Genomic DNA, 21,234 nt, shown 5'->3' with positions numbered 1-21,234 from the left:
ACGATAGATGGGCAACTTGTAGCCCATTAGTGGCTGAGAATTATGACAGTTGGGAATCCAACAACATCTAGTGCCATGTTTGGCTTGTAGGCCTTTATGTTATACAAACAGTGACCATTTTGCACAAATACAATTGATGTGTGACCACTGATGCACAGGTCCACTGAGGGTGGAATGGGCTTCTGCACGCTCCATGGATGCATGTGGGTGCCAGGAACAGAACCCCTGTGCAAAATGGTCACCGTCTGAGAATTGAGGTGTTTTTTTACTGGTTACTTTTATAAGCAGTTTCACTGATGATATGTTGGAAAACGTATACGTGCAGAAGAGGTAGTAAGAGAAATCCCAGACCAATAGATTTAAACTGCTTTTATTCTCACCAATCTTTAGGTATACCACAGGTGGTTGTCTTAAGTATCACTAAAATAGATCTCTTTCCCCTTTGTAATAAAATGTAGTTGTTTATGACAAAATATAGTATAAGATTTTGCTTTTTAAAAATCCAGGCTTACAAAAGTAGAAAAATTATGTGTGCATAATGAAGCAAAATATTCATTCCTGACTTTCTTGCATGAATATAAGTAGCTACTGCTGTAATGGCAGGAGGGATAAGGAACCAGCAGCTTCTACAGGAGCCAAGTGGCATAAAGTGGTAGCTCATATAGAATCTCAACGTTTGTGCAAACTGGATTTTTAGCATGTCACATGCAATACTGATCCTATTCGTGCTCTGGTAACAGGCTGGTTTAGACATCTGCATGGAACTGAATTTGAGGCTATTGCTCCTGCAGCATTGCCAAAAGTTTTGAGCACGTCTCGACCAACGTTATTCAGCCTTGGTTCCCCTGATGAAATTGGACTACAACTCTCAGCAGCCCCTGCCAATAATGGTCAGGGATGATGGGCGTTCTAGTGCAAAGGCACCAGGGGAACCAAGCTTGAAGAACAGAGCTCTGGCATATTTTACACACAACCAGCAACTGAAGGGTGACTTCCAATATGAAAAAGCAGCTTTCAAGCAAGTTGCTTTGTGTCTGAATGGACTCAAGTCCTGCAGCAGTTGAGAGATGGACGTATGTAGACTTAACCCCCTGAGTACCTTTTTCTTCTAATGCCGCCTTTCCACCCAACCCCCTTAAACGGTAAAGACCAGCATTCAAACTGTAGCTCTTGTGTCCGACAGGGTTTTTAATAGACCTGTAGTTGTGCGGAAGTTGCCCCATCTTTCCACTTGTTGATGTGGTCCGAGATTATGGTTCTGCACAGGGGGCACGTTCTCTCTCTGTTGAACCACAGAGCTATGCATTCTTCACAAAATATGTGCTGAAATGAGAAAGGCTGCTTTGAGTACAATGGGGTGCAAAGGAGCTCAGCAGCTCAACGACATTCAGCATACTTTTAAATCCCTTAACTGGTGTAGGGCTCGGCTCAAGGGCAGCATTCCCTCTCTTGTGCTTTTAGTCTGTATTTTTATCTTGTGAACCGCCCTGAGATCTTAAGATGAAGGGCGGTCTATAAATTTAATAAGTAATAATAATAATAATGAGGCCAGAGGCAAAAGTGGGTGGAGCAATGAATGTAAAGTACACCTTTGCACACAGACACACATACACACCCCTCCATCCTTGATCCAGGCAAGCAAGAGGCATTATCGGAGTTTAAGGGTGCATCCCAGCCAGGCCAAAACACTCAAGCGCCAAGCAGGGCTGGTGAGGGGTGTCCCAAGGGCCAAACGGGTGTGGAGGGTTCCATTTGGCCTCCAGGCCGGAAACTCCCCATCCCTGGTGGAGGGCAATGAGTTGCAGACTTTCTTCACTCCTATCAAAGAAACTTGTCCGCCATTGCTGATCTATGCGCTGATGAACTCTGGGTAAGCTTCTACGGAATTGTTTGGTTGTTCAGAACAACGTTGGGGCAGCGGGAGGAGAATAACACTGGTGAGTTACCTGGCAGATGAGAAGAACAGGCTTCTGAAATTCAGCTTGGCAGATGGAGCAAATGTCTTCCGCTTCTGCACACTGCCTCTTGCTGGCTGTGACGCCGAAGTTCTGCAAAGAGACAAGGTACAGAACAGGCTCAAATACTTGGTTTCCAGCAGACACGGCCTTTTGGAAAGGAAGGTAGTGGCACAATATACACAGGTATGTACAGTTTAAATAATCATTGCAGCAGTCCTCTCTGATAGAGTAGTAGTGTTATCCATATATTGCAGACATGGTGTCTGGTGTGTTTATGACACCACTGTGACTGATGGGAGCTGTAGTCCAACAACAGCAGTATGTCCAGACTTTTGCCTCCCCTGTTTTGTTTTTTTAAATTGCAGCTCCAAATTTGAATGTCACGGGGAACTGGTTTGTTTAAACAGAAAAGAAAAATGCTCTTAAGAGGGTACAAATACTCACTGGTCGTGCATAAAATATCCGCAAGACTCGTCTGAAATTTTTCAGATTTCCAAAGAAGCTCAAAAGCTGAAAAGTTAAGATAACACGAGAGGAAATAGATGTAAAGAGCTTTAAAAAAACAACACTAAAGGGGTCTTAAGTGTAATGTAACAACAATTAAAAGTTGTGGGCTTTCTCCTATAAGCCTAGAACAGATAGAATAAAGCTAAAGTCAAAATGGGAGATGCTCACAAAAAAGACCAAAAGTTAAAACAGTAGAGGCTGAGAAAATAAATCCCAAAAGACTGCTGCTATCCTAACCATGCTTACTCGGAAGTAAGCCTTACTGAATTCAGTGAGGCTTCATCTCAGCCAATTGAGGTTAGAACTGCAAGATAACACAATCAAGACTTGTTTTATTTCAAAAGATTTCTACCCTGATTTTCTGTCAAGGGCTAGACAGGTCAGTTTACAGCAGGCATATCCAAAGTCCGTTTCGGTGGGACTAAACCTGCCTGCCAGTTGGTTTTATCCGGCCCCTGTGGCAGTTTATTTCCTTTGGTAAAATCCTAAAAAAAGCTCAACTTCAACCCTAAAAAAGCCCAATAATGGCCCTCACAGTCCTTCACTTCATCAAATCTGGCCCTCTTTGAAAAAAAGTTTGGACACCACTGGTTTACAGTAAATACAATGTATTAAGACAGACACAGCATACCAACCACCATATATATCTGGGGGTGATGGGACAGAGAGGAGGGTCTCCCTTGAATACCAATCTTGGAAATTTGATAGGTTCTTAAGGTATACTGGTCCCAGAATGGCCGTCTTGTTCAGTGGTTTGCAACCTATAGCTTTGTCAAAGGCTGTTCTTGCTCTGTGTGCTGGCCAGCTATGCCCCCCCCCCCAACATCCTGGCTTTTCATTCATCTTTTCCAAATGACACTTAGCATTCAATAGCTACTAAGCTGGATGTGGGTATGTGTGTGTGTGTGCGCGCACACACACGCACACACACACACACTTCAGGGATCCCCAGAGCATGCCAACACTACTCCTGCTTTGTGGCTCCACACTGGCTGGCTGGCTGGCTGTCAACTTACCATCCACATTCTCTATTAGAGGGAGAGATGGGAGGTTCCTGTGCAGGGAAAACTGATATTAAGGAACCCAGCTGGGCCCCTTGCCCCAGCCAAACATGGCTCTAGCTGCTCAAGGTTAACACAGAAAAATAGTCAAAACAAAATAAAATAAAACAATTCCTTCCAGTAGCACCTTAGAGACCAACTAAGTTTGTTCTTGGTATGAACAAATAGTTTTTGCCATTTGTTAGCTGAAGAAACCGAGGCCTAGAAAGACAAGGTGCATGCAATCTCGCACACGCGGCAATGCGTTGCTGCTGTGTTTTCACCTAGGCTGCCTCTGTTGCCATGCTGTTTTTAAGAAAAGAAGGTTCAGCAGCAAATCGGAGTTTACCTTTAGGATGAGGTAGAGCAGGGCCATCAAGACTCCGAGACTCCACCCCAATGCGCTGTCCAGCTCCCTTAAGCCAACAAAGTACCGGAACCAGACTGGCACAGGAACGATCTTGCGGTAGTACTGGCAGAGCTCTTCCAAGAGCATGTACCAATAACCCTGGTTTACAACATACAAAGAAGATCGTTGTTACTTATTTCTTACCCGCCCATCACTGCAAGCTTCCATAAACTCTGCTACCATGCCATTCTCCAAGGAGCTTGTGATGGCATATATTAATACATCCATTCCCTCCCCAACCCCAACCCCCATTTTATCCTCACAACAGCCCTTTGAGGTAGGCTAGGTAGTGACTCCAGTTGAGGCTCCAGTACTTTGGCCACCTCATGAGAAGAGAAGACTCCCTAGAAAAGACCCTGATGTTGGGAAAGATGGAGGGCACAAGGAGAAGGGGACGACAGAGGATGAGATGGTTGGACAGTGTTCTCGAAGCTACTAACATGAGTTTGGCCAAACTACGAGAAGCAGTGAAGGATAGGCGTGCCTGGCGTGCTCTGGTCCATGGGGTCACGAAGAGTCGGACACGACTGAACAACAACAACAGGTAGTGACTACTCCAAGGTCACCCAGTGAGCTTTGTTTTCATTCTAATTGGGGTTCTTACCTATGCCAATAGCAAGTCCTATTTTGGGCAGAGAAGCCATGTCTTTAACCTGCCACCTGATGTCAGGGGCAGGGCGGGTAGGCAGGGTTCGTGAGCCAAACCGGGTAGGGCCTGGCAGCTCAGATTAGACCTGGGGTCCAGAGTTTCCCCACTGTTGCTCTTGCAGATCATGCTTAAATGTCAGGAGCCTGGACCAAAGATAGGGTTGCAGCAAGCTAAGTTCTACTCAAGAGTGGACCCACTGAAATCAACAGACCTATGTAAATCATATCCATTTATTTTCATGGGCCTACACTGAGCATGACTAACACTGGACACAACCCATGGGGTTAGCAGCTGCTGAAGCCCGTGAAGAGGTATATCTATTTTTTGTAATTAAAAAAAAGCACCATCATACAAATGAACACAGGCAGCTCTTAGGAGTTCAGCTTTCTAGCATAATAAATAAAATTGCAGCAGTACCAGGAATCTCTGCTTGGCAAAGCTTCCCAGACATTCTTTTTACCAAATCAATAACTCAGATCTCTGCTGAACTGGCAGGATTTTCATTATTCACCTCTAACAAGATAATATTTAATGATTTATTTTTGTCCAGTTGCCTGTGTCTGAAAGCAAACCAGATTTTATTCGGTCATTAAGCCCTTCTCCTCTCACCTAAACAGTTTAAGCCAGATGAAGGGCCTGCCGTTCTTTCATCGTACATCAAAGTGTTATGAGAAGTCAGCATTAATGTTGAGACATCATTACTTTGTCAAGTACCTTCCACCACTAATTACTATATATGCATTTTAGGGTGTGCATTTTTTCTTTTTAAAGGGTAATGCTTAACTTCTTGGCAGTGACAGTTCAAGACCACTTCGGCCAATGCAAGCTGCCATTCATTATTAAGACAGGTGTTAGCCCCACTTCACTTCAATGTTTTTATTCTCATGCTATGAAAACTATTTAAGCAGAGCTGACTCATTACTTCTTCATCCGACGTTCCTTCGTGGCTGTTCACAGCCACTGCATTCCCCACCTCTGCTGATGGCTCAAACTTCACTCCCCTTGAGTGATCCCAGTCGGATTTGGCTATAAGGGCAAAGGAAGCCTCTCTAGCATAAGTGGAACAGCTTGCTGAACTAGTCACATAGGTGCTTAAGCAATCAGGGACCTCTATTTTTATTTTTATTTAAAAGCAATCGGGGACCTCTAAGCATCCAGCACTTTTTGCAGCAATCCCTGAAATGTTGTGTGGAAAAGGAGGCGTTTTTCCCCCTGACCTTGTCCTATGGCATTTCTCCATCCCAGAAACTGACTGGTTAAACTATGGAACTCCCTGCCACAGGAGCCAGTGATGGCTGCCAACTCGGGTGGCTTTAAAAGGGGATTAGGCTTACCCTCCACGAATTTGCCCATCAATGGTTACTAGCCATACTAGCTAGGCTCTGCCTCCACAATTGGAGGCAGGGTCGCTTCTGAATGCTAGTTACTGGAAGCCACAGGAGGGGAGAGGGCTATTGTGCTCGAGATGTCTTGCGGGTTTCCCACAGGCATCTGGTTGGCCACTGTGAGAAAAGGATGCTGGACTAGATGGGCCACCGGCCTGGTCCAGCAGGGCTCTGCTTATGTTCTTACGACAAATGCCTTCCCTTTCAGTTCAGCCCTTCTGAAAGCTCAACCTTCATGCTCTGATGGGAAGGAAGCCTCTCCTAGGAATTAGCAAACCTAAGTGCTTCTCTCGTTGCAATGGAATACAGTAAGTTTTACCATCACAAGCTGAAGTTAAGCGTGTGACAGTGATACAACTGGGTATTTCTAATTCATATTAAAATGTAGTTTAATTTTTTTTAAAAAAACCAAAAAAACAGCAATGAAGTTTTCTTACCTTGGAATTAAAAGACATGATAAAAGAAGGCAGCAAGAGAATGATGCATTTGAAGCCCATGAAGAGAAACTTCAAAATGAAGTCTGTGATCCCCACGATCCAAAGTACCTCCCAGAAATTTGTATAATCCACAGTAGGACTTAAAAGGATCAAGCTTTTAAAAAACAAAATGAAGGCAAAAGAGATTGTAAGTTGAAGACATTTTTTCACAGAAAGTATTTTAGCACCCTTGAAATGGAAATGCAAAAACACTTTCTCGTTTCAAGCAGAATTCTATGACCAAAAGCATCCCCCTGCCCCCATTAGCAAGTAGTGTTAGAAACAGAGATATGAAAGCCAGGAGCTAAATGACACCTTAAACCAAGGTTATGAGCACAACAATGGAATGTCTAGGCACACTTTTTTAATAACAAGAATGCAAAGCTGAAAATGAATGAACTGCAGCTAAAATCTCATATTCATTTTTCACCAGGTCTAGACCTCATCTGAAGACTGCAAAAAAAAAAAAACCCAAAGCCATGTTTCCCCTTCTTAAGAGGGTCTCTTTTCCAATCTTCAGAGAGTGGCTGGAAGTGGGAAGGCAGAAAAAGGTCCCCCTTTCCTTCTACTCTGCAGTTTTATTCTGAAATCTTAGGCGCAGTACTGCAGCCAGAGCTCACAAACTGCTCGCGCTAAGGAAATTCCTTGTTGCAAAATGTGCCTAGAACAGTGGTAGTTTCGAAAGCTGTTAGCAAATATCAGACTCTGAAATTTGGAGTCCCCTCCACTAGCTCCCAGGCATGAGAGCCTTTCTTCCACATACTTATTCATTTTATGTTGGATTATTACACATTTGCCATTAACCAGAGCACCCAGTTTAGAATAATACTGTCAGGGAAAGAAAGAGCTGGCAAGCGTTAAGTCTTACTCAAAATGAAGACTTGCCCAGTTCAAAAATATGGGGCTGTTAATGCACAGAGACATTCCCCCAAATTACTGGGCAGCAACAGGGCATGTTGAAGCAAGAGGACCCCACCCCTAGTAAGCTGTATGACTAGACATTACAGGCTGGAGATCTCAACACAGGGCTGCCATTTCCAACAGCAGTTGCTGTCGAGACACTTGCAAGACAAGCCTGTTGATTTGCAGGCCCTGTGGAATGGAGAAAGAGGCAGAAAACGACCCGGAAGGCAGATCCTTCAGCCAGAGGAGACTTGTTTAAGATGCAACTGGTGAAACTGCCACACTTCAAAGGTTGAACAAATAGGATGACTATCTCGGGGGGGGGCCCTCTAGCAGACGTCATCTGGCCTTGCATCTACTCTAGCAGGTTCTCAAGAAGCCACCTTTTACAAATTTATTATTCCTATGGGGCGTTCAGAGTAGCAAGCAAAAACCAAGCCAGTCGTTCACTTTTAACGACTAATTCTTCAATAGGACTTTTCAAGACCAGATTATAATTCCCTTCCTTCCTTCCATCCATCCAAGTATGTTATCCAACATATAAAAAGCCCTCCTGGAATGAACCACCCAGACCAGTATCCTGTTTCCAACCATGAACAGAAAAATGCTCTGAAGAAGCCTACAAACAAGACATAAAGGGATGCGACACCTGCAGTTTGGTCCCCTAGTAACTGGTTCACTGGTAACAATGTGAATCTGGCATTCTGAGTAAGCTTTTCCAATTTTATGGTTCATTTTAACCCATTTTATCTCAGTTGTATCTTTTTTTTGGGGGGGGTAACTTTATTGTACACTGTTTACAAGCAACAGTGTTAAGCAGGATACAAGCTGTTGAAATAAACAGTAGTGAAATAAATTACCCACCCATTTTTTTAAAGGCACCTTGTGTCCATCATCAGCACATTTGGGGAGTAAGGTCACACCCACACCATGCATTTAAAGCATCGTCCTCCCAAAAAAGAATCCTGGGAACTGTAGTTTACCCTTCATAGAGCTATAATTCTCAGCACCCTGAACAAAAAACTGTTCCCATTCTTTGCGGGGGAAGTCATGTGCTCTAAATGTATGGTATAGATGGTGGTCTGGATGTATTACACATCAAGAAAGACTGTTTTTACTGCTATTCAGAAGGGGGGAAAATTCTAACCTGCACAGAATTACCTGTAATGAAGAGACTGAGGGTAGAACGTATAATACAGAAGGAGAGAGGATCCTGTTAGGAATGCCAATAACCAAACACACTCCAGTCTGGAACACCTTTCCTGCAAGAGTAAGAGTTTTCAAATGGTTAATTCAAATGACTGCATTTTCTAGTTACAAGATGCTAGGCTGCTGTGATTTTGCCATTCATTCTCCATTTAAAAGAGGCTGCTGAGCTCAGAGGGCTTTGTAAGCGAGTTTTCAGAGTACAGGCCTAGGGATGGGACTCCAAATAAACCAGACCCAGACAGTAGGGCCATTGATTAGGGGTGATGGGAGATGAAGTTCAACAAGTGGCAGAGGCAACGTGCCCTCCACTTAATTAGCCGGACTGCTACTTCTGCTATCTAAGGCTGCAGTCCTAACACCATTTACCTGGGATTAAGCCCCACTGAATTCAATGGGAAGGTTTTTAAAGATTCTTGGTAGCACCACTGGGAGCCATATCCTTATGGACCTGTGGGGATGACATTCCTCCTAATGGCCCTGCCAAACACCTTTAGAAGCTGCAGGAAAGCAGAGAAATTCCACTCCTGACGGTTGCATTTCTTTTTTTTTGGGGGGGGGGTATTTCATATGCAATATGCAAATGTACATATTTGTATGTGATGCCACACTTGAGCCTATGTCACTAAGAAGCCCCTACTGTGAATTGGCCCCAACTTGATTACAAAGCTGACAGCCCACCCTGAACCACCCTTGGAATGAGAGAGTGACTCCGAAGAACTAAAGCAGTCCCCCTTGCCCCCCCCAAAGGGGATCAAGAACAGCTGTAGATAAATACACAAAAAGACAGCCACATGGGTAGTTATTAACCCAACTCTTTGAGCGGTTTATCCCACTGAACCAGGTGTGGGGAACGTCTGTCTCTTCAGACGCTGCTGAATTACAATTCCCATCATCCCTTGGCATTGGCCATGCTTGCTGAGGCTGTTGGGGGTTGCAGTTCAACAACATCTGGAGGGCGAAAGGTTCCCCACACCTGCTTTAAACAACAGATTTTCAGTGCTAGGTGAGGAGTAAGAGACGATGCCCCATGCAATCTTTCAAACAAACAAACAAAAATTCTGCAGGAAATCCCTTGCTAAAGAGACTGATTTCTCAAAAACTATTTGATTTGTGGTTCTCAAGAGCCTTAAGGGAAATTGCCTCTTCAGAACAACCATGCTCAGGATTCTTGTTTTCAACCCCTCTTCAAAGATGGAAAGATGACTTCTTTTATTACAACATGACAAGCTGTTTGCACACATTATTTATACTTTGCCTTCCAAACAAGTAGGATGACCCTATAACCCAAATCAAAGCAATGCCAATAAAACATAATGGGAGAAAAATAATGCCACATGAGATACAAATAGCAGCAAGGCAAGATGTAAAGACCTATATACTGAGAGCGGACCCATTATCTGACTGTGTGGATTGCTGTGTAACCAGAACAGTGCCATCCATGCACCAAATGGGATGTCTCGGGAAGCTTAGGACAATCCTACAATTTGCAACAAGTACAAACCTGCCCCTGCAAACGGGCAGGGAGCCCAAAACAGCTTAGTGAGAACTGAGCATGCTTGGTGGATATGGAATGCTGACTGGCTGCAGGGAATGGCGGAGTAGGGGAAACAAGAGGGGAATGGAATGGAGTATCTGGGGAAAGGGCATGACTGGCTGGCATTCAGAACAGGAGCATTTCACACTGCAACATTTTTGTTGCAAGCCCTGCTGGTCAATCACTTCATTCCCCCAAAAGCCTTAGTTTAAGAGAAAGGCCTTTGCTAGCTGGCAAAAATATTAAGATAGCTGAGCCAGACTGAAGACAATTACTGTATATATGATGGCAGCTATAATGTATTACCTTTGTTGAGACCAGCACAGCCACAAAGTAGTGAGCTAGTTTGCAAGTTTCACAGAACTTTTCCCCAGGCTAGACTTTGAGGGAGGGAGGGAGGGAGGGAGGGAGGGGAAAGTATGGCAGAGCCCTTTGTGCAACTTTATGTAGTGAGTAAGTTTGTGCCGAGTGCAGCAGAAATGTTCAGGTTGCATCAAAGCAGGTGGGGGGAAATACTATGTAAATGGTTCATTATAACTATATTCTATTTTTGTAGCTGTTCTTAAATCAACCTTTTTATTTTAAGCAAGAGGAATGTGTGTGTTGTCAAATTAACACTCTGTTCCACATTTCTGTCAAGAACGCATCTATCTCCTGGGTAAAGTGAAGCTTTAAAAAAATACTTACAACCTCGCCGGAGAGGTCAATACTTACTCTTAGGAAAACCTGATTTACAATGCTTTTGTTTGCATACAAATAAGTTGTTAGCAGCCCAACTCCCAGAGAAATGCCTATTAGGAAAAAAGGGTAAATTACAAAACAGGGGAAAAAAGAAAAAGAACCAAAAAATGCATCAAACTAATTTTTGTTTTTTTAAAACAAAGCAGCAAAATCAAAAAGGGCATTGCATAGTATATCTTATAACTGTTTTAGACAACAGAACAAAAATAATTAGCCACTATACTCAGGGGCACTGCTGCACTGCATGGCTGTGACTGCACCCTATACAAATCATCAGATTAGTGAGAATTCAAATGAATTAAATAGTAATGAGCATGCTTCTAGCTGTCATTGCTGAAGGGAGAGGTCTAAACACGGCCCAGCAGTATCTGCTAAAGGCCAAGATTTGAGGGGCTTCCACTAGCTGGAAAAATGTTATTGCAGTAGACTTCTCTCACATTTACTGCCGTCTCTCCGCCGTTTCCCTGCTCATCGATATTCCACCCCATCCTCCTCACTATTATGCAATTAGGGCATAATGCTGGCTGGCTGGAAAGATCTCAAGCTATTTACCACACTGGGGAGAGTTTGCATCTAATAAATCAAGCTGGAATAAATTAGATCAAACAAACAACACTTGCATCGTTGTTTACATTTGCATTAACTCGGCAGCGTCTTGAGATCTTTTTATATACATTTGCATCAGGCCAATAAACACCCACTCACCGGGTCACTTGTTGTAGTGGCAGCTGGCCTATTAGTACAAATGGGGCACAGCCCCATAAACCTCAGTCTAACCTCAACCAGCCACCACCTGTCTGCCTCTTACAACTAGTCCAGCAGGTGGCCTTGGCTGTCACCTTTGTCTTCCTTGGTCTCAGTGTTGCCCCTTGCATAACTCAGCAAGGAGGAGAAAGGGGGCAAAGCTAGTCAGTTGACTCTACCTGTCATTGGCTGTAGATGGGCCAGACATTTGCTCTGGCTCCACCTACTTGTTGGGCTCCCTGCCTTACGCCCTATCAGTCCCAATGGGAAACAGCCCCACCCATTGTGAATAAAAATTGCTTCCAAATGACTAAGGAGAAGGATTATGTCAACTGGATCTTTTATTCAGGAAAAATTCCAAGGACTGCATCCTGTGTGCCAACGATGGCTAGCCCAAATCTGCTGGCTAGTCCATTTTGATGGGCTAATAATGTTTCAGGACTTGTAAGACAGGTTGGCACTTTTAAAACCATTCTGTTGCTTAAAAGTCCTTAGCCATCGTGGAACCATTCTCCAGTGATGGAAAAAAGAATGGGTGCATTTCAGAAATATTTTTATTCTGGTTGAAGGGAGCTGCAGATTTTGACACCTGATGTTTCAAAATTTTAGTTTTGCAGTAAGCCAAGGGTCCCTGAGTATATGACCACAAAAGAACAAACTGAAAAAGCTAAAATGCATTTTAGCAGCTTCTCAGCATCAGCAGAGCGGGAAAGGAGAATGGAAAGCCCCAAGAGAAGAGGGGGGAGGAGGACTCTCAGGAAGATCTTGGGAACGGTACAGTGATAACTTTAACTCTGTGCATAAGGACATAGTAGTGCAGGGGCTTATGATCAGGGATTCTCAATTTTTGCCAAGCCTTGGTAGCCAAGCTAAGAGGGGCTGCGTCCTACCTACTCAGAATAGTCCCAGTGAAATTAATAAAACCATGAACATACAAATATAAATAAGATATTGTGTTTGATTAGCATGTTGTGCTTGCAAGCTTTTAGACAGCTGTTGGTTTTAAGTAACGGTTCTGAATTGCAATTTGTTATATTGATTGTGTTCCTTAAAAGTGTCGTAAAGATTTGCTGAATAAATAAATAATTTTAATCATTTCTTTCATTTACAGGAGGGATGAGGAAGCTGTGGCCCTGTGGATGCTGTTTGACTACAGATCCCATCAGCCCCAGCCAGCATGGTCAATGATTAGGGATGATGGGGGAGTCATAGTCCAACAGCATCTGCAGGGCCACAAGTTCCCCATCCCCAGTTTAAACCAACTGGTGTAATGCTGTTGAATCTGAAGCACATTGAACACTCCTTGTGTCCTTGTTGTTTTACAGTGGACCTGAAGAAGGCAAGGCAATGAAATGCACAGGGCAACTGTAATTTTTCCAATGAACTTTTCAATTTCAAGCAGCATCCTGAGGTTCTTCCTCCCCCTTTTTGGGCTTGAAACTTAAAAGCACATGACAGAGCTGCAGGACCCTGTGAGCAGGGTGTGATTGCCTGGAGGGACACATTTGGCCCCCAGGCTTGAGGTTCCCCACTCCTAATTTCAACCTGTAAAAAGGGTAAGAAGGAATAAAGCTGCCAGTTTTCAATTTAAAATCCCATCTGAAAATAGAGGCAGAAATAAGTCTTCATCCTGGGCATTGTGGATAGTAAAAGAAGCAACAGGTTTAAACCCAGCCTGAATTTGTGTTTCAGTTCCAGAAGCACAGCTAAAGCACAGAATATGTGGCACTGAGGGCAAAACTCTACCACCCTTTGAAAATTTCAGCTTTAAGTGTTTTTCTTTTTAAAAAAATAAGCTTATAGTCCTTATTCTTGCAAATCATGGAATCATGTGGGTGGTGTCTGGTGAAATCTCAGAAGCCAGAAACTGGCCAAGAAAATTTTCCAGTGATCAAGGCTCATAGGGAAACCGGGAAAAGGCAAACTAGTTTTCAAGATTGCGCAAAACTGTTTAAATCCCCTGGCCCGGAAGCACAACCTGTTGCTTCTCCTTCAACCTCAAACCCAAATAAATGCAGTTGTCTCCAGAGCACGCAATGTCTTGTACTCTACCCATTATGTGCTGCATGAGGAGTTTGATGGACAGGATCAAGATGTACGGGAGACTCTTGTGCAGCCAGTGGAAGAGGTATCTGAGCTCGGAAAGGGAGCTGCCGCTCTGCTCCTCCAAATCTGCGCTTCCATCTTGAGGCCCTCGAGCTTCGCTGTGGGAGTGGGAGCGAGAATGGCTCTGAGTCCCTGACTGCAGGTGCTGCCTGGAGCCAGCATTTTCGCCTGCCTCTCCCAGAGCAGAGCTTAGCTGGATGTGGATGTCCCCTCCGTGCTGGCAAGATCCTTCTCCTGGTGACCTTGCTCCATGAGTGCACTGAGAGGCTGAGGTACCGTTGCTGTTTCCTGCCGCGCAGTGGCGGTTATTTGAGTGGGGCTGCATGGCAGCAGGCTGCAGGTGATCTGCTCCAAATTGCTGGGATTTGACGAGATGACTCCTAAGAAGGAACAAAGAAGCCATTTAAAAAAAGAAAGAAAAAGAACTGGTACAGGGAGGAAAAGAGAGAGATCTTCATTCTTGGGAGCTTAGCATAGGCTAAGTAATATCTCTTGATGTGATGTCTCACTGAAAGCCAGTTCTAAGAGGCAATATTAGCAATAGCATTATTGCTCCACTGTGGCTCAGTATTGCCACCGCAGTGTCACCTCTGGTACAGGTCTTCCTATCCCTCCCAAGTTCCCTTAATTGCCAATTCCCAGAAGGAATGGGAGGCCACAATGACACCTTCCCCAACCTGGTGCCCTCCAAATGTTTTGGACTATATCTCCCTTTGGTGTCAGGCAGTACGTGTTGGTGAAGGATACCACAATGCATTAGAATTGGTAACATTCAAGGACTAGCACCTTCTTCATTCATAAACTGTAGCTCGGTGGTGGAGCATCTTGCCTTGCATGCAGAAGGTGCCAGGTTCAATCCCTGGCAACTCCCAGTAGGGTTGGGAGAGACCCACCTGAATCCCAGGAGAGTTGCTGCCAGTCAGAGTAGAAAATACAGAGCTAGATGGACCAATTGGTCTGACTAAGTCAGCATACCATGTTTCTAATTGAATCAGCCCTTGATTTAGAACCATGAGGACCAGAATCTTGCTCTTTTTTTAGGGGAAGTTCTGTAGCTTAGCAGTAGAGCATGTGCTTGGCATGAAGAAGGTCCCAGGTTTAACCCCAGGTAGGGCTGGGACAGACCTCTATCTGAAACCCTAGAAAGTCACTGCCAGTCAACGTAGACCATGGGTCGGCAAACTAAGGCCTGGGGGCCGGATCCGGCCCAATTGCCTTCTGGATCTGCATGGGGATTCTGACCATTCAGGCTGCGCCACCCCCACCCCCACCCCCTGCTCTCCCTCACACACACTGCGACGGAGTCTCCTCCCTCCCTCCTCCTGGCCTTTCCCCTCCTGCCTAGAGGAGGAATGGGGCTGGGCTTTGTTGAACTGTGGTTGGCTGAGCGCCATTTAAAGCAGCCCCTCTCTGGAGCCAGCCCTTTCGAACCACTCATCGTCCCTCCACCGCCACCAGCCCCTGCCGCTCGCAAGGCACAGGTAAGCAGCCACTGGGACTTGTCTGGTGCTGTGGAAAAGGGAGGGGAGAGTTGGTGGGGGTTTTTTCCCCCAAAATATAGTCCGGTCCACTACAAGGTCTGAGGGACAGTGGACCGGCCCCCTGCGGAAAATGTTTGCTGACCCCTGACGTAGACAATACAGACCTAGGTGGACTACTAGTCTGTATACAGCAGCTTCTGATAGATCTTCAGCTGTCTGCTGAGTCTGGGCATACAGGGCTCCATTAGAACCTTAGCCAGCCAGAGGCTGGCCCTGTGTGGTTCTCAAACACAGATTAAATGACTCTGTCTGTGGTATGTTCAGCCTTCAAAAGATTTACGAGACAGGTGTAGGTTTGTGAAAACTGAAGGAACTGCATGGAGGTGGTTAAAATTTTACTTATTCAGGAACCTTTGCACAGAATAGGTAAAGGTAAAGGGACTCCTGACCATTAGGTCCAGTCGCGGACGACTTTGGGGTTGCAGCGCTCATCTCGCTTTATTGTCTGAGGGAGCCGGCATACTGCTTCTGGGTAATGTGGCCAGCATGACTAAGCCGCTTCTGGAGAACCAGAGCAGTGCACGGAAACGCCGTTTACCTTCCCGCCGGAGCGGTACCTATTTATCTACTTGCACTTTGATGTGCTTTCGAACTGCTAGGTGGGCAGGAGCAGGGACCGAGCAACAGGAGCTCACCCCGTTGCAGGGATTCGAACCGTCGACCTTCTGATCGGCAAGCCCTAGGCTCTGTGGTTTAACCCACAGCGCCACCCGCATCCTTGCACAGAATAGCCCTTGGTTAATATAAAAGTCCCCAGCCAAGTGCTGCAAATATCTATTATTAAAGTCATATCACAAAGTACACAGGAAATGGCAGATGGCAACTCTGTTAGCAAGAGAATCCTTGTAATTCTCTAATTTGAGTGGTCACAAGGGATCACCTCTTAGATTCCTTGAATCATAACTATTCATTTGGAGATCAAATTCTGGAAACTAACTCAAAAGACTTATAATTCCAGTTAAATAATATTTAGGCTATGTATACACCAGTCATGGCCAAACTTGGCCCTCCAGCTGTTTTGGGACTACAACTCCCATCATCCCTAGCTAACAGGACCAGTGGTCAGGGATGATGGGAATTGTAGTCCCAAAACAGCTGGAGGGCCAAGTTTGGCCATGCCTGGTATACACCATACATTTAAAGCACATGGCTTCCCTCCAAGAATCCTGGAGCTGTAGTTCACAGAGCTACAACTCCCAACACCCTTGCCAAAATGCAGTTCCCATGATGCTTTGGGGGAAATCATGTATGGCATGTACCCAACCTTAAGTCTCCTGTCACCCTGCTCCTAGAGCAAGGGTAGGGAACCTTTGGCCCTCCAGGTGTTGCTGTACTACAACTCCCACCAGCCCCAGCAAGCATGACCAATGGCCAGGGATGATGGGAGCTGTAGTTCAGCATCATCTGGAGGGCCAAAGGTTCTCCACACCTGTCCAAAAGTAACAGGGTCTTCCTGTTTCATAAACAGAAATCCATGTATCAACAAGCAGAGGTGGCAAACTAGTGTGGTGTGTGTGGTTGGAGCGTGAGGGAGACCTGGGTTCGAATCTCCACTCAGTCATAAGGCCTTTTAGAAGTTACACCACTTTCAAACATTTCATGGTGTGGGGGTGCAGTGGCCAAGAAAAGGGCATTCACTGTGGAAGCCCCAAATCTGTAGAATAACCTCCCCAGGGGGCTGGATTGGATGGCCCTTGTGGTCTCTTCCAACTCTATGATTTTATGACCTTCACTCTGTAGTTTTTTTTTTTGAATGTTGAAAATGCACCTCTTTAAGGTGGCATTTGATTTCCAAGATATATATATTTTAGAACCGAGCCTATTCTCTTGATTGCAAATAGTTCCAACTGGTTTTAATCTTGTCTTTTAAAATTGTTTCAACCAACCCTAAGACCTTATGATGAAGGCTGGTTAAGAAATCCAATTAAAAATAATAACAACCTGGGTAACCTTGGGCCAGTCAGTACTTGTTGGCCTAGCCCTGTTGTGAGGATAAAATGGGGGTGCGAGAGGGGGGGGGGGAAATATGTATGACAGTGGTTCCCAATTAGCTATGTACAACAGACGCCCTGTTTTTCAAAAGCCAAGCCATGAACTCCATACTTTTGAAAATCTTGATATTTCTATGGTAGTTTTTGTTGTGTAAGTGGTGCTGGGTGAGTTGTGCTGACTCCCTGGGGTCCGCGGACCACCCATTGGGAATCACTGATATATGTGACATTGTAAGCTCCTTGGAGGAAGGGAGGCATAACAGAGTGTCAGATAAAAAACAGAGGCCAGTAGGAAAGGATTGGGTTCCTTGACCCCAGACTATTTTCTGATGGGTAGCAGAAAGCCCTCAAGTTGGTCAACTGCATCAGACCAACACGGCTACCTACCTGAATCTAGAGCCCTCAAGCAGTGGCACCTGGTTCACTCAGGTGATGGGGGCACGACTGCACCTACCTCAGTCTACCCTCAACCACCTGTCAGCCTAATTCTGGCTGCCATTGCTTCCAGACACCACCTACAGTTGGCTTCCCCACCTTTCCCCACTAGTTGCAGTGGGCCCCAGGTACAAATGTCTCTCCAGGTGGAGAGGAAGGAGTTGTCTTAATGGTCTCCAAATAGGTCATCCAAATAGGTCCCAGAACCCATTCTAAACCATAGCATATTTGAAGGGAGGAACATTTGGGTCCCACTTGTGAGCACCATTCAGTACTCTGGGATTTGCTTCGAGGGCGGGGTATAAATAAAAAATTATTATTATTATTATTAGGCAAACACACACAGGGTTTTGCCAAAACGGCAAAAATGACTGGAAGAATTAAGAATCGGGAAGACCAAAATTTTAATAAGGAATGGGGAAAATATAATTTATTTTTAAAAAAATCATTGTAAACTATTGAAATTATTCGTGGGATTGGAATGATACTTGTAGTTGAACATTGGACTATGGTTGTAATGGAGATTTAATAGAATTGGATTAATAGAGAAGATGCGGGAGGAAAAAAAGTTAACTTAAGGACCCACAAAGGGGAGGAGGGAAGTCCATGGGAATTTATGGAATTCTCTTTTTATTTTGATTGATTGTAATTTCAAAATTTGGAAAATTTAATAATAATAATAATAATAAAATAATAAAATAAAAAGAAGAGAAAATCAAACCGTGTCCCAGAAAATGATGTCACCAGCATCAACAGAAGGGCAACAAAATGATCCTGGAGCCCAGCCCGGTCCCGTGTGAAGCTATTATAACCCCAGGGTCTCTGAGCAGCTACAGAGGGCATGGGGCGGCGCTTACAACCAAACCGCTTATCTCCCCCCCCCCTCCAACTCATAGCTGTCAACTTTTTCCTTTTTTTAAGGGAAATTCCCTTATTCCGAATAGGATTCCTCGCAAGAAAAGGGAAAAGTTGCCAGCTATGCAATCCAACCCCCACCTGCAGCCTGAGTCAAGGGGCCTTGCAGGAAAGCTTAAACCACCACAACTTCTTACAAGAAGTTGAGAAAGTGAAAGCTGGGGGAGGGAAGGTGTCCCAGAAAATAAAAAAAGGTAGCTTCGTCGGCCTGTAAGGAAAAAACAAACAAACCCAAAGTCCGTAACATTAGGGCAATACTTGGATCAAGGGACACAGAAACGACACGGAAAACAGCTTTCAAAATCAACATTAAACATCCCTCCCTCTCCCCCCTCGCTCTCCTTTGGTTGGCCTAATAAATGATATTATATAGAGGGGGGAGGCGGCGAAAGAGTTTATATACTGTGGGATTATAGTAAAAGGAAGGAAGGGGGAAAGGGAGCGAGAGGCGGCGAGTCTAGGGGAAGGGATCTGCTCGGGCTTCTTCGGGGTCCGCGGCGGGGTCTCTCTCCCTCCTGACCCACCTTACCTCTCATAGCGCGGCGGCCGGTACTTCATGGCGAGCGCCGCTGTTGAGGCCGCGGCCTCCCGTCAGCCTCCATCCCCGCCGGCGAGTAAACAGGCAGGATCCGAAGCAGGGGGGGGGGGCGGCCGGGCAGGTTCCAACTACCGGCCCGGGGAGGAAGAGGAGTGGCCGGAGGAGGAGGGAGGAGAGCTAGGCCCGGAGGGCCCGGTCGCCATGGCAACGGGAGAGCCGGGCCTGCGAGGCGGAGGACAAGCTGAGCGCGGCTTCCTTGAGCCCCGTAGGGTGGATATTCAGTAATAACTAAGGATAATAGTAATAATAGCAATAAGAGTAATAATGCTGTTTTGTTGTCCGCAGCTAAATTCCACTCAGATTAAGCCCACTGAAATCAGTAAACCTAAACTAGCCGCATCCATTGCCTTCCGTGGGTCTGCTCTTGAGTACGGCTAACATCATTATTCGCCCTTTATTGTGATTATAATGCCGATTATTTTGTTGTTTTTATTCCTGTTGCACATTTTTATTATCACTTGTTGCCTTCGTTGCGGTTATCGTAGCTGCTGATATATTACTGTATTGTCATTGTCCGCTTCATTATATTTTTTGTTGTATTACCATCGTCAACATTGTTATTGTTTTGTTTGCATTAATTATTGTTCTTACTGCCGTTATTGATCTAGGGTTGCATCTGACTAAGTTTTAACTTAAGAGTAGACCCATTTAAATGAATGGGACCAGCTTCGTCATGTCCGTTTATTTCAGTGGGTCCACTCTGAGCTTGACTGATGTTGGGCACTAAACCTTATTGATTATTCTACATCCCTGGCATAGCCTACATTTAAAGTAAAGGTAAAGGGACCCCTGACCATTAGGTCCAGTCGCAAAACGACTCTGGGGTTGCCGTGCTCATCTCGCTTTAAAGGCCGAGGGAGCCGGCGTACAGCTTCCAGGTCATGTGGCCAACATGACTAAGCCGCTTCTGGTGAAACCAGAGCAGCGCAAAGAAACGGCGTTTACCTTCCCACCAGAGCAGTACCTATTTATCTACTTGCACTTTGACGTGCTTTCGAACTGCTAGGTTGGCAGGAGCGGGGACCGAGCAACTGTGGTTTAGACCACAGCACCAGCCGCGTCCCTTTATTTAAGGTAAAGATAATGCACCCCTGACCATTAGGTCCAGTTGCAGACGACTCGGGGGTTGCGGCGCTCATCTCGCCCTACTGGCCAAAGGAGCCAGCGTACAGCTTCCGGGTCATGTGGCCAGCATGACTAAACCGCTTCTGGCGAACCAGAGCAGCACATGGAAACGCCGTTTACCTTCCTGCCGGAGTGGTACCTATTTATCTACTTGCACTTTGACGTGCTTTCGAACTGCTAGGAGCAGGGACCGCACAACGGGAGCTCACCCCATCGCGGGTATTTGAACCGCCGACCTTCTGATCAGCAAGCCCTAGGCTCTGTGGTTTAACCCATAGCGCCATCCGCGTCCCTCTTATTTAAAGTACTCTTTACCAATTCAACAGCCATGGAGAGTGCTGGGAAGTGTAGTTTGCTAAGGGTTCTGGGGATTGTAGCTCTGGTAGGTCAGCACCCTGAACAAACTACACTTCCCAACATTCTTTGTGGGATGATCTATGGCTGTTGGAAGTGCTATAAGAGTGCTTTCCATGTTTGGAGTACATGTGAAATAAGTTACAGTACAGTATTGGGGTATTGCAGTCAACATCCTGTAGAAAACTAGTCAGGTTTAATGCGCATCCTGTCCGAAGCAATCTCTGGTGATGGTTCCTAGATTTGCTGTATGCTCCTCTGCTTATGCACATGGACCCTCTTAGTTGCATTGGTGTCCGTCTTCATAACATACACCAAGGGTCCCCCCCCCCCTTTTTGATCCCAAAAAGGCACATTTGGAAAACTAAGAAACTGGCCTAGGTGCCACCAAACACCCATTTAATGGAAGAAGAAATGCTGGTGTTCAGAACCCCCTTCCAAACAGGTACCTCCCCCAAATAACCCAGACCAAAGTAAGCAGACATCCCTCCAAAAAGAATAAACAGGCAACACTCCTAATGAAACAATATACCCAAAATCTAAATTTAAAGTTTTTAAAAATTGGTGCAGGTGCTATGAATGTGTCTGAGGCACCATGGTGTCTGTAGGTGCTA

At 45.3% G+C, this 21,234-nt stretch overlaps 1 protein-coding gene across 1 annotated transcript; it reads right to left on the bottom strand.

Moving 5' to 3' along the window:
* Nucleotides 1-354: 354 nt before the first annotated feature.
* On the bottom strand, nt 355-19,193 carry RNFT1 (ring finger protein, transmembrane 1). Its single transcript, XM_033171625.1, has 9 exons — nt 19,073-19,193; nt 13,608-14,041; nt 10,785-10,861; nt 8,489-8,589; nt 6,386-6,539; nt 3,855-4,013; nt 2,403-2,468; nt 1,947-2,048; nt 355-1,323 (listed from the first exon to the last, which is right to left on the bottom strand). The coding sequence occupies exons 1-9, from the start codon at nt 19,099-19,101 to the stop codon at nt 1,189-1,191; spliced, it is 1,257 nt and encodes a 418-aa protein (XP_033027516.1). The 5' UTR covers nt 19,102-19,193; the 3' UTR covers nt 355-1,188.
* Between the last annotated feature and the right edge of the window lie 2,041 nt (nt 19,194-21,234).

Source organism: Lacerta agilis, chromosome 15 (assembly GCF_009819535.1).
Source record: "Lacerta agilis isolate rLacAgi1 chromosome 15, rLacAgi1.pri, whole genome shotgun sequence".
In the NCBI taxonomy this organism is placed as follows: domain Eukaryota; kingdom Metazoa; phylum Chordata; class Lepidosauria; order Squamata; family Lacertidae; genus Lacerta; species Lacerta agilis.
Note: the sequence above shows the minus strand (reverse complement) of the source record. Positions and strands in the feature narration are given on the sequence as shown.

What these genes read in the sequence shown, in the direction of transcription:
- RNFT1 (XM_033171625.1), bottom strand. Translation starts at nt 19,101, where the DNA reads ATGAAGTACCGGCCGCCGCGCTATGAGAG. An exon ending in TCATGTCTTTTAATTCCAAG is followed by an intron (nt 4,014 to 6,385) that starts GTAAGAAAACTT and finishes GTTGTAAACCAG; the next exon opens with GGTTATTGGTACATGCTCTT. An exon ending in CTGTTCTTCTCATCTGCCAG is followed by an intron (nt 1,324 to 1,946) that starts GTAACTCACCAG and finishes TTCTCATTTCAG; the next exon opens with CACATATTTTGTGAAGAATG.